At 43.4% G+C, this 11,495-nt stretch overlaps 2 protein-coding genes across 4 annotated transcripts; both read left to right on the top strand.

Annotated features, from left to right (window-relative positions):
- The first annotated feature begins 1,282 nt into the window (after window positions 1-1,282).
- On the top strand, window positions 1,283-6,181 carry angptl6 (angiopoietin-like 6). The gene is made up of 7 exons (XM_034592297.1): window positions 1,283-1,680; window positions 2,249-2,744; window positions 2,848-2,988; window positions 3,087-3,288; window positions 4,169-4,362; window positions 5,258-5,528; window positions 5,615-6,181. The coding sequence occupies exons 2-7, from the start codon at window positions 2,274-2,276 to the stop codon at window positions 5,797-5,799; spliced, it is 1,464 nt and encodes a 487-aa protein (XP_034448188.1). The 5' UTR covers window positions 1,283-1,680; window positions 2,249-2,273; the 3' UTR covers window positions 5,800-6,181.
- A 76-nt stretch (window positions 6,182-6,257) lies between these two features.
- LOC117765796 (vascular cell adhesion protein 1-like) lies at window positions 6,258-10,851 on the top strand. 3 transcript variants are annotated; one of them, XM_034592293.1, is made up of 10 exons: window positions 6,260-6,472; window positions 7,030-7,305; window positions 7,411-7,725; window positions 7,808-8,110; window positions 8,227-8,481; window positions 8,784-9,110; window positions 9,193-9,429; window positions 9,837-10,064; window positions 10,156-10,423; window positions 10,549-10,849. In XM_034592293.1, exons 1-10 carry the CDS (start codon window positions 6,421-6,423, stop codon window positions 10,730-10,732), a joined length of 2,445 nt encoding a protein of 814 aa, XP_034448184.1. In that variant the 5' UTR covers window positions 6,260-6,420; the 3' UTR covers window positions 10,733-10,849. The 3 variants fall into 3 exon arrangements, with proteins under 3 accessions (XP_034448187.1, XP_034448186.1, XP_034448184.1); XM_034592295.1 differs by lacking the exon at window positions 9,837-10,064 and having other exon boundaries at window positions 6,259-6,472; window positions 10,549-10,851; XM_034592296.1 differs by lacking the exons at window positions 9,193-9,429; window positions 9,837-10,064 and having other exon boundaries at window positions 6,258-6,472; window positions 10,549-10,851.
- The last annotated feature ends 644 nt before the right edge of the window (window positions 10,852-11,495 follow it).

The following is an 11,495-nucleotide window of genomic DNA, read 5'->3' as shown; positions in this document are numbered from 1 at the left end:
CGGTCTGGAAGGCCCTTTCATTCAATGAGGTGTCTTCACAAAAGCAGAGACTGTGTCCACTGAATGGTGTCTTCTTCTTTTACTGATTCATTCCCTAAAGACATGTCCCTAACATCCCATAACATCAACTGGTGGCAGGCATTGATTAGTGCGGTAGAACATACAGCTGATATTCTCTATCTTGTCCTATGTTCTCAAATGAGGTGACCAAGACACTGTGACCTACATGAAACAGAGATGTAGTCAATTGTTATTATTGGCCCTCAGTCTAATTTGTTTTTTTATTTATTTCACACATTTGCCTAAATCTGATTTATAAAGCTCTTGCAGTGTTGCTGCAGTTCCTAATTGTGACCAGCAGAAACCAGCAAACACACGTAATTCAAAGCAGGCGCTCCCCTCACATCCGACTACCGTTAACAGCCAGCTCGTATATATTCACACTAGCCACAGCGAAGAAGGCAGCAGTGATGGGGATGTGGTCAAAAGCTGTACAAAAAACAGGGTTGGTGACAAGTTCCACTTCCATCTTATCAGTAGAATAGTACAACTGCTTCACCAGCAAATTTAAAACCACAGGCAGTTTCGGTGTGACTGTAATCAAGTGCAACAATAATGATAATAATAATATTTTCCACCTCACAACACTGAATGCAGCCCTGCATGCAGCACAAACAACTCCACTGGGTGAAGACTTCAAGCTCTCTAACATGAAAGTTGAAACACATACAGTATTTTACTTCTGCTTCACTATATTTAAAGAAAGAAGGATTGTACTCCACCTTCTTTATTTGACAATCACAGTATTAAGTTCCTTTGCAAATGTACATGTTCAAATATTAAAAATGTAGATGGATTAAAGCACCAAGCAGTACCGATTTCATCTGTGACATTCAAATATTGTATCTTTTATAATACAAACTCTTTAAATACTTATTTTATGATGTACTTTTATACTTTTAATCAATTAAGATTTTAAATGCAGTTCTTTATTATATTGCTACTTTTAGTTAAATAAAAACTAGACTTCTTCCACCACTGCTCAAGTCAGATAGAAGATAAAGCTGTGAATAGTCAAGAGGAGCCTGCAGAATATAAGCTCCAATGTATGTAAGCTGATGTAAAATTGACAATTAAACATAATTTGTCAACATTTTTGTAAAACTGTCTCTCACATTGAACAGAGACGGCATGCTTTCTGCACACGGGAAGACAAAGGCTATGCATCTAACCAAAGATGTTTCAACAATGAGGTTAAAGTGGAAGAAACTGCATTGGTGCAGTTGAGCTCTGTAGAGTTTGTGTCAGGGCAGCAGGTCAATGATGGCAGAGGGAGGAGGAGACTCCTGCACTGAACACCCAGCTAAACAACCAGCACTGGGAGGCGGTGCCATTTGGACAATGTGTAATTAGTTGTCTCCTTCTTGAGAGATCCTGGGACAGAATCCCCCGGGAAGACGAGCTGGTCTGACCACTGACAAATCTTACTGCATCTGCTTCACTTTAACATTAGAGAGGACCACAGATGTCTCTTTATTTGGAAGAAGCGGCTCATTTATGTGACTCTTAAAGATGTGATTTCTAAAATGTCTTTGCCTTAACTTTACATCAGCGGCTTGCTGGAAGTTTTTCCTACTGGAAAAGAGCAAAGACTTCTCAAAACACTTTCCAGCTGCTACAGTAAGTAATGAATGGTCTTTTTTCTAATACAATCTATTTTTAGGTAGACTTACATGTATTTACAATGGCATTGAGGTCAGATCATTGTACTCTATATTGTGATTTATCTACTGGGAATTTTTTTTTATTTTCCTGGTGGTTTGTTTCAGATTTCTACTGGTGGGTCTTATGATGCTTTTCATTGAGATAGAGAAGATGCTTGTTTGAGATGTCGGTATTGATTCATGTGTTTATGGTGTTGACCGTGGTGGTTGTGGTTGGATGTAGAGCCGAGCTGTCTGTTGACTGTGAGATGGAGGTGTGTTGATTCTGGCTGGTCTGTGTTGAGTGTTCACCCATAAGTGTTGACCTGCTAATAAATTCCAGCCAGGGGGAATTGGGTGTACTTTGACGTTTGAGGAAACATCTGGCAGACAGTGAGAACCCACAACACTCAGTTTTCCTGGAAGTCAAAGTTGACGTCTTTTTTTTTCAAAGTGTCAGAATGATAAAGGCTCATTCAAACATTATGAGGTGATATTTAGGTGCTGGTGGTGATTCTCATTATGTCCTCTCCTCCACTTCCAAGGTGGCACCTGAAGCTGAACACATTCATGGAGAAGACACTGACGATAGGCCTGACTCTTTTTCTAACCCTTTGTGTGGACATACCAGAAGCTGGTGGACGGAGGGAAGGGGCCAATGGAAATAACACTCAGAAACGTTCATCACGGTCCTCAGATACAAACGGAGGCCGGTGCTCCTACACCTTCATTGTCCCCCAGCAAAAACTGACAGGGGCGCTGTGTTTGAACACACAGTCTGCTGCCGCCAACCAGTCTGAGGTGGCAGCGCTGCGGGCGGAGCTCAGGCGACAGCAGGAAGAGATGGAGAAATTCAGGGGCCAACTGAACCAGGAGGGGACCCTTGCCATGGAGGTAAGAGCCCTGCGCAAAGAGAGTAACAGCATGAATTCACGCATCACCCAGCTCTACGCCCAGCTGCTGCATGAAGTCATCAACCAAAAGGACCAGGCTTCGGAGCAGCGAAGGGCGGAGAACCTGCTGCTCAATGCTACAACACAGGTGAGCAGAGCACTGCAGTCCTCGTTGAAGTTTGATTCATGTCACAGCGAAGCTACATGGTCAAACTCATACTGTGTCTGTTCTGGGGGTTGGGACATCTCAGGCCCTGCAGGTGTCCAGCAATTACAGGGAGCTGGAGAAGAAATATGGAGCCATCACTTCCATGTTGAGCTCCCAGAACCAGTTTATTGCTCGTCTGGAAAAGCAGTGCCAGTGCAGGGACTCCACCCACCAGCCCTCCGTGGTAGGAAACCATCTGTGGTCTGCATGTTGCAAATTTGTGCTCGATTTGTACACAGGAACTGAGGTTGCGCTGTGTTATTTTTGTCTTTGTCCGACCAGGTGATGACTGAACCACCAAAAATCCAGTCTAACGTGCATCCTAATTACAGCTCTGAAGCCAGCGAAATGACCAATGACGTTCAAAGGGACCAAAGTGCTCCTCCGCCACAGCAGGAAAAAAATGAGCGAGTTCATAACCTCCCCAGCACCAACACTCCTACAGCCCCCCCTTTCATTAGTTCCCCTGTCACAAAGACTCCAGGTACACACAAGTCAAACGTGTCTTTAAGCAGAAGTGCTTGATGAGACTCAAACCTGTGTGTATAAAGTGCGCCAATCTTCTGTCAGAGTTATTTAACTGCCCAGATAAGCAGCAGAGGCTGATGGAGTCAGTGACCTGCTGGTAGGAGCCCTATCTCACTGGGAATGCCTAAACAATGTCAAAAACAACTCTTATCCGAGCAGAGGGGGATTTATAATAAGAACACATGCATGGAGCACAGCACTTGTTGGAGCTATAGACGACACTGCGAACGTAAACTTGCACAACTGGAATGTTTGAAATGACAAAGTAGAGGATTCGAGCCCTCCCTCCGACAAGTCAGAAGAGACAAAGTGTGTGACTCAACGTCTCCCAACAGGTCTGTTGAAAGACGTTTCGCGTTGCCACATCTCGCTTATGTGAGAGTGGAGCAAAAGCACTTTCAGGCATTATCACTTCAGGCTTTCCTCTATGTATACATTTTCTCTGTGCAAATTCCCATGTGCATTTCATCACTGTGACATGAGACATTGAACATGAGCTGGGAAAAAATTCCTCAGCAGGGAACAGATAAGCTGAAGGCACAGTGACGATGGGACACAACAACAGACCAAATTCTGAAACTCCCTGTAACTGGCACTTCTTTGTTTCCAAATTACAGCTACTGGTTTTGGTCTGTGTGAAAGTAATGAATAGTCGGAGCCACTGACTTCATTTCAGAAGTTTTCAGGGAAGAATTAAAGAAGAAAATCAGTTGTGTCTCTATTTGACTACTAACTATTCATAATAGTATTACTTACTAGTAAAAATTGAAATGATTATATATATTAATGTCACATATTTGCATATTATTTTTCTTATTCTTATCCTCTCGACTCAGGGCCATGGCGGGACTGCCAGCATGTGCTGGAATCGGGCGAGACCACCAGTGGGATATACCTGCTCCGCCCGCAGAGCGCTAACCGCCTGATGCAGGCTTGGTGTGAGCAGAGTCAGGCTCAGGGAGGGTGGACGGTCATCCAGAGACGACAGGATGGGTCGGTCAACTTCTTCAGGACTTGGGAGCAGTATAAGGTGATTTTGTGCAACTTTAAAAATAACGCTGTGGTTCATTATTCTTTTAATTGTAAAGAGCCTACAGTATTTTGGCCTTGTATGTTAGCATGGTAAGTACGGCTGAGGCTGATGGGAATGGCCTTTATTTTGAAAGTTTGAAATACATTGAAATTCTGATTACAGTTCATCGTAAAAGTCACATGAATGTTCACCAAATTTCTTGGCAATCCATATGATAGTTGTCAAGACAGTTCCTTGAAATACACACATGTCAACTAAGACACCTTTCTCACCCACAAATCCCTCCATGCCCTGCAAACCTTTAGAGACAGAGCCTTTTGTGTCACCCACCCTCTGGAACTCTGTGCCCGATGAAATCCCCAATGCTGCATCTCTGGACACCTTAAAAAAAACTCCTCAAACACCACCTGTTCACCGAGGCCTTTGACGCCATTAGTGCTGTTTATTTCTGTCCTGTTTTGTGTGGAAACTTTTCTTTTTTCTCTCGTCTCTAGTGACACATGTAAAGCGTCGCTTCAAAGGCTCTATATAAGTTCAAGTTATTGTTATTTTAAGAGGAAGAGTCAGAGAATCACTCAAGTCGGGAGGATTCATCTTCTGGGGACCATGAATGTCTGTACATGAGTTTGTGCCAATACATCCAATTGATTTTGTAAAAGTAAAAACAGGTTAACAGCTTTTTGTATTGGAGGAAAACACAGGATACACCAAAATTATGATTTATCACCCAGGGACCATGAATGTCTATAAATGGAATGCATCCATTGGTTGTTGATATAATTGAGTCTGGACATAAGTAGTGGAAAAAACTGACACTGACACTGCTAAAAAATATAGGAAAAAATGCAAACGGGCAACACAATAAACTGTAAATAACTTCTGTATATTACAGCAAGGCTTTGGGAACCTAGATGGAGAGTACTGGCTCGGCTTGGAGCACCTCTACTGGCTGACCAAACAGGCTGATTATAAGCTACGTGTGGCTCTGGAGGACTGGCAGGGCCGGCAGGTGTATGCCGAGTATGACAGCTTCCACCTGGAACCGGAGAGTGACTGGTACCGACTGCGGTTGGGCCAATACCAGGGCAATGCAGGGGACTCGCTCTCGTGGCACAACAACAAGGCCTTCACCACTCTGGATCGAGACAAGGACAGCTACACAGGTTTGCTTTTCTCCCACTGGTCCTGTTTGTTTTCTCAGTGACTTTTCATGTGAGTAACTTCTTCTGACCTGCTGTTGTGTTATCAGGTAACTGTGCCCATTACCAGAAAGGAGGCTGGTGGTACCACATGTGTGCCCACTCCAATCTGAATGGAGTGTGGTATCGGGGTGGACACTATCGCAGCCGCTACCAGGATGGGGTCTACTGGGCGGAATTCCACGGAGGGTCCTACTCCCTGAAACGAGTTTCCATGATGATCAAACCCACGTAACATAGTTGTGATGACAACATGTGAGAAAGAAATGTGATCAACTGATGTGAATGATTCTCAGACGTGTGTGAAGGGGAATCAAACTGTGTCTGTAAAATAAAAGATGTCTTTAGATGCTTATTAGAGGCCTTTCAGTGACATGTGTGTAGACCGTGAGTCATTGGATGATGACCACCATGTATCGAGTTCTCTGTGTTGCAATTTCCTGACAAAATTGATGTTTTTTTCAATTTGCTATGAACTTTTCAATAAAACGGTGCCAAATTAGAGCCTGTATGTACTTTTGTGAAGAAGATGCACTGAATGATTTCACTAAATGTGGGAGGAGGGAAGCATATCACCAACGGTTGCCCCACGCAGACCTGTGGTTGTGATGTTATATTTCCGCTTCACAGGCGGTTTCCTGTCAACTAGGGCGTTGAACTTCCCCTCGTTTTCCTTTTTTTTTCTCCTCCTCAAACTGGTTCAACTGTCAGCCGAAAGTCATCATCATCATTCCCGGAGCCAGGTCTGGGCCAGAATTGATCTAGTCCAGGTCCTGAAGCTGGACATCCTCTGGACCATCTTGAAACGTCCTTCCCTTCTTCCATCCACCTCTTTCCTCCCGCGTGCTGATCTAACATGCCGCCTCTCAGGATGCTGCATCTCCTAATGCTCATGGTTTTGCTATGTGGTGAGTGATAGTGATGCTCTGCATGACATGATGATATACACATAATGTAAGTGTTATTTTAGAGAGCGATAAAACATTTTTAGATGTAAAACATATTGAAAACAGGGTGGGTCTTGCTTGCGTATAGTTTTGGTCGCGGCACATGTGACCAGTGATGGCAACTACAAAAATAAGCTAAAAAAACATACTAGATACAAATTTAAGTTTTCCTTTGGTGAGGCTCTGTTTGGGATCATTTGGAGGAAATCAGAAACTGTCATTTATTTAGTCATTGGCTATTTGACAAAATGAACAAATATTTTTTTTAAATAATTAATTGAGATTTTAGTGGGAGCTGTAGATGTGATAATGTTTTTGGTGAAGATATCCACGTTACTATCTGTGAAATTTGACTTACTCGTGCTAACTTCAGAGGATGAGTGAAGGTTAGACTCTATGAGCTAGAATTAAGCCTCACACAGTTCACAGTGACATGCATTGGTGACATGAGCCAGCAGACAGCAGCAAAGTAAACCTGTTAAGTCCAAATAGAACATCACTGTTTGGTCTATTTACAGATGCGGACGGCACATGCCCCACAGAACACAACCCTCTCGTCCTGGATCCCTCTGAGGTGATATCAGAATATGGAAGCGAGGTCTTTCTAAACTGCAGCAGCTCACATGAGGATCATGATGGGATGTACTGGTCAAACGCAGAGTCTGAAATGACAGTAGATGACACGTTTATCCCTTGGACAGTGACACTGTCAGACTGGAACGTAACGGCTAAGTGCATCATAAAGATGAATGCCTCATTTGACTGCAGTAAAGACCTCGAGATTACTTTATACAGTGAGTGTAATTTCAAATAAATATCATGCAGTGTGTGTGTGTGTGTGTGTGTGTGTGGGGGGGGGGGATATAACTCCTCTAATCAATTTTCTTTTGTTTTGACAGAGAATCCAGACATGGTTTCCCTGTTTCCTTTGAGTTATAGTGTGGAGGAGACACAGTATGTTCTGCAGTGTGATGTCCACGATGTTGCTCCTGTTCAGAACCTGACTGTGAAGTGGTACAAAGACAACGAGATGATCAGGACAGAGTCTTTCCCCAACAGATCCAAAACGCCAGTGACCGAATCCCCTCAATTGATTGCCAACGTCAGCAGAGGAGACACCGGAGCCAAGTTTCGATGTGAGGCTCAGCTGGACTTCGGGCCAAATGGGCCAAAACTTCCCATTATTTCTGCCACAGTAGTTATCTTCGCGCAATGTGAGTAAACGCTCTGGTGTCATTTTTTATTCTAAACTTACATCCTGTATTTGAATGATTCAAAAGGCATGTTCCTCTTCAGATGCTCCTGAGTTAAGCGACAACACCACTGATGTCTACATGTCTTTGACGGAGGGTGATAATGTCACCCTGAGCTGTGATGCTGAGGGTAACCCTCCTCCCCACTTTCACTGGACCCGTGATGGAGTGAATATGATGGAGAACACAATGAATCTCAGTGTTACTCAAGTAAACGTCAGCGCAAATTACACCTGCACAGCCTCCAATCATCTGGGAAGAACAAATAAGTCCATTTTTATCCATGTGATAAAAGATGTCATGGGAGTACCTGCTGTGGTCGTGACCACCCCTGTGCCACGAAAGGGTATACTTCTCTCAAATATGCATCATTTATATCTTTGTTTATCAACCTGTAGATACTTTTGATAACTTCATATTTATCAAACGCTGATGGAATATGATTTTCTTTCTGAATGGCAGTTTGCCCCCTGACGCTGACACCTGGTGAAGTTGTGGTGAGATTTGGCGACAGAGCTTCAGTTAACTGCAGCACATCAGCCACAGATGTTTCAGGAATTAGTTGGGAGGCTTCAGTCGGAGGCACAGGGTCTGAAAACCCTCCATCTTTCACCTGGACGGTTGAAAAACTTCAAGACTGGTCCTTAAAACCTAAATGCTACATTACTCTGAGAAATAATCACCGGTGTTTTGTAGAGCCAAACATCAAGCTCTATAGTGAGTATACAGACTGCACTATACACAATCTCCTCTTTATCTCGAGGGGATTATCATCCAAAATGTTTGACATAATAATGTGAAGTAATGTCGTCTTGCTTGCGTAAACTCTTCATAGTACCTGTACCATGTCACTTTAAAAGAAAAGTATATAGGGAGAATACAATAATATTCAGCAGTTTGAAATAGCACACACTAAAAATGTTGGCATTGACACCTCTTATACAATTGTGTTTGCAATGTCAGGATTATCATCACCTTTCTTTGTTCTTACCACATATTTTCCTTTGTGTTATTCACAGAGACTCCAGACGTCGTGTCGGTCTCAGCGGGGACTCAAGGTCCCATGGTGGAGGGCGTCCAGTACCTGCTGAGATGTGACATCATCAGTGTGGCTCCTGTGCTGAACCTCAGGGTGATGTGGTCCATGGGCGAGGAAAACTATGACGAGGAGATGTTCAACGACACCAGCGTGACCCCAGTCAACAAGACCTCTCTTTTGAGAGTGACACCTACGAGAGATCACAACGGAGCACTTTTCAGATGCCACGCTGAGCTGCTCCTGGGACCAAAGGGACCAAACACCATTCCCACAATATCCTCAGAGCCTTACACCGCTGTTGTGCACTGTGAGTTTTCCACATATTAGAGATAAAGGTATCTATCTCTCTGCTAATATTAATTGTGATCTATGCTCATGTTTACATGCAGATAAGCCAATGATGCAAGATTGTCCGACCCATTTCAATGGAGTGGAGCATTACTTCAAGCTGGAAATGTTGCCCTGTAAAGCTGATGGGAACCCTCCACCCACTGTTCACTGGTACTATGAGGGAAAACGGATCAATCCGTCTGAGCCTCTCTCCAGGGCTCATTCAGGAAAATACACAGCAGCAGTCTCTAATGAGCTCTCCTCGACCAACACGTCTGTTAATATCACATTTGAATGTGAGTACACCCGACTCTACCGTACCAAAGATTCATTAAGTTTATATTTTTAAAGGTCTAAGATTTAGGTGAAAGGGATCTATTGGCAGAAATTGAATACAAAATAATCCTAGAGACGTTTTCACTAGTGTGTTTCATCTAAATTGCACAAATTGTGGTTTTCTTTACCCTAGAAAGGGCCCTTTATATTTAAACACTTTATATTTACATCCTCTCTACGGAGGCCGCCATGTTTTTTACAGTAGTCCAAACTGAACAAACTAAACACCTTTTAAACACAACTGAAGGATACCACAGGTTCTCTCTCATGTTTGTGGTGCAAATGGTGCAAATCCACCACTAGATGTCACTAGATTCTGCACACTGACCCTTTAATTCTGAAAACTATCCTAACACTATATTCACAGATGGCCCTTCATTTACCTGTGATGATCGCTATGAGGTCAGAGAGAATGGAAAGGTCAGAATGGAGTGCGAACCCGAGGGAAAACCTGCACCCATCATCACCTGGCTTAAAGATGGAGAAGTGATGGTTTTCCCACAACGCTGGACAAAGCGCGATAGTGGAAAATACGTCCTCAGAGCAGCCAACCCACACGGAACAGCCAACCGCACACTATATCTTGATGTTTTGTGTGAGTTTTAATGTTTGGCGTCACAGAAAGAGCCTTTTTTATGTTGTGGTGATGTCTTCTTCTCAAATCTGCCTTCTTTTTTGCTCCACAGTTGCCCCTGAGTTCAGGGAGGGGAACTACAGTCAGGAGGTGACCCCGGGACAAAATGTGACTTTTGCCTGCAGCGCTGAGGGAAACCCTGTCCCTGAGATCCAGTGGAACTTCCCCGCTGTCGAGAATGTGAGGGAGACCACTGGAGGGCGCCAGAAGAACGTCAGTGTCACAGGAGCCACGTCTACCAATGCTGGTGTTTACATCTGCGTTGCCACGAATAAAGTTGGGAGCGTGTCAAGATCTGTCACACTGAGGATGAGAGGTCATTAATTCTGATTCTGCAAATGACACTTGTGGAAATGTGGAGCAAGAAGTTGTTGCTGATGCAGATGTTGTGGAGAAAGAAAAGTAATAATATTATTTTCTTGTTTACAGGTAGAGGGGACCTACTCAGAGGACGCTCGCTGTCAATCCTTTGGTGGTTGCTGATTCTGTGCTTCCTCACCCTCCTCCTCATCGTCATGATCACTCTCTGCAAACGTCGTAAGAAACATGGACAATATAGCTTTATTTCTCCAGCCGAGGAAGGTTCAGGTATTCCTTTGACTGAAACGTCTGGTGGGGACAAAGCTTAGGATATTTACTCATTGCTGAATATTGTGAGAAATCAGGTTGGGGGCAAGAATGGCATGTAAATACTGTACTTTAATGTTTACCCCTGTATGGTACTGACCTGCATCAGCTTACACCTCTAATGTCATTTGGAGGTTTCCAAATCATGCTACTGACAGTGTTTTGTGAGTTTTTTTTAATTTTTTTCAAATTTTCTGTAAAGCTGTGCTTCTGTCTTCCAATGTGTTGTGCTTCTATTTCTCATATCTTCCTTTTAGTGAGAGCAAAACCTTTTCCATCCTTGCGGTTTCACTTTTTCTTGCTTTCACAATTCAGCCTCTGCAATTTTGAATCTTGAAAACAATAAAACAGATTTTTGGTTTGTTTTGAACATGTTGAGAAGTGATTACACGGTTTCCCTGATTTTATCATTTCAGAAGTCAGTTCACATGAAATGCTGGGGGAGGAAAATTCTTAAAGGGATAGTTCACCCAAAAATGAATATTCACTAAATATCTACTCACCACTATGCCGATGGAGGGGTGGGTAAAGTGTTTGAGTCCACGAAGCACTTTTGGAGTTTCAGGGGGAAACAGCGAATCCAAAACAATTGATTAAAATGCCTCCATGCTGCTCCTGTGGTGTCAACCAACTGTCCGTAAGCCCCGGCATTCAAATTCGACTCGAAACTGCATCATTTACACCATGTTTTTAACCTAAATGTCCATGATATCCTCCCCCGGAGCCACGTTCACACGTATATCACAGCGGATATTTAGGCTAACA

Source organism: Hippoglossus hippoglossus, chromosome 8, assembly GCF_009819705.1.
Source record: "Hippoglossus hippoglossus isolate fHipHip1 chromosome 8, fHipHip1.pri, whole genome shotgun sequence".
Lineage (NCBI taxonomy): Eukaryota > Metazoa > Chordata > Actinopteri > Pleuronectiformes > Pleuronectidae > Hippoglossus > Hippoglossus hippoglossus.
This window is presented reverse-complemented; position numbering and strand designations above follow the sequence as displayed.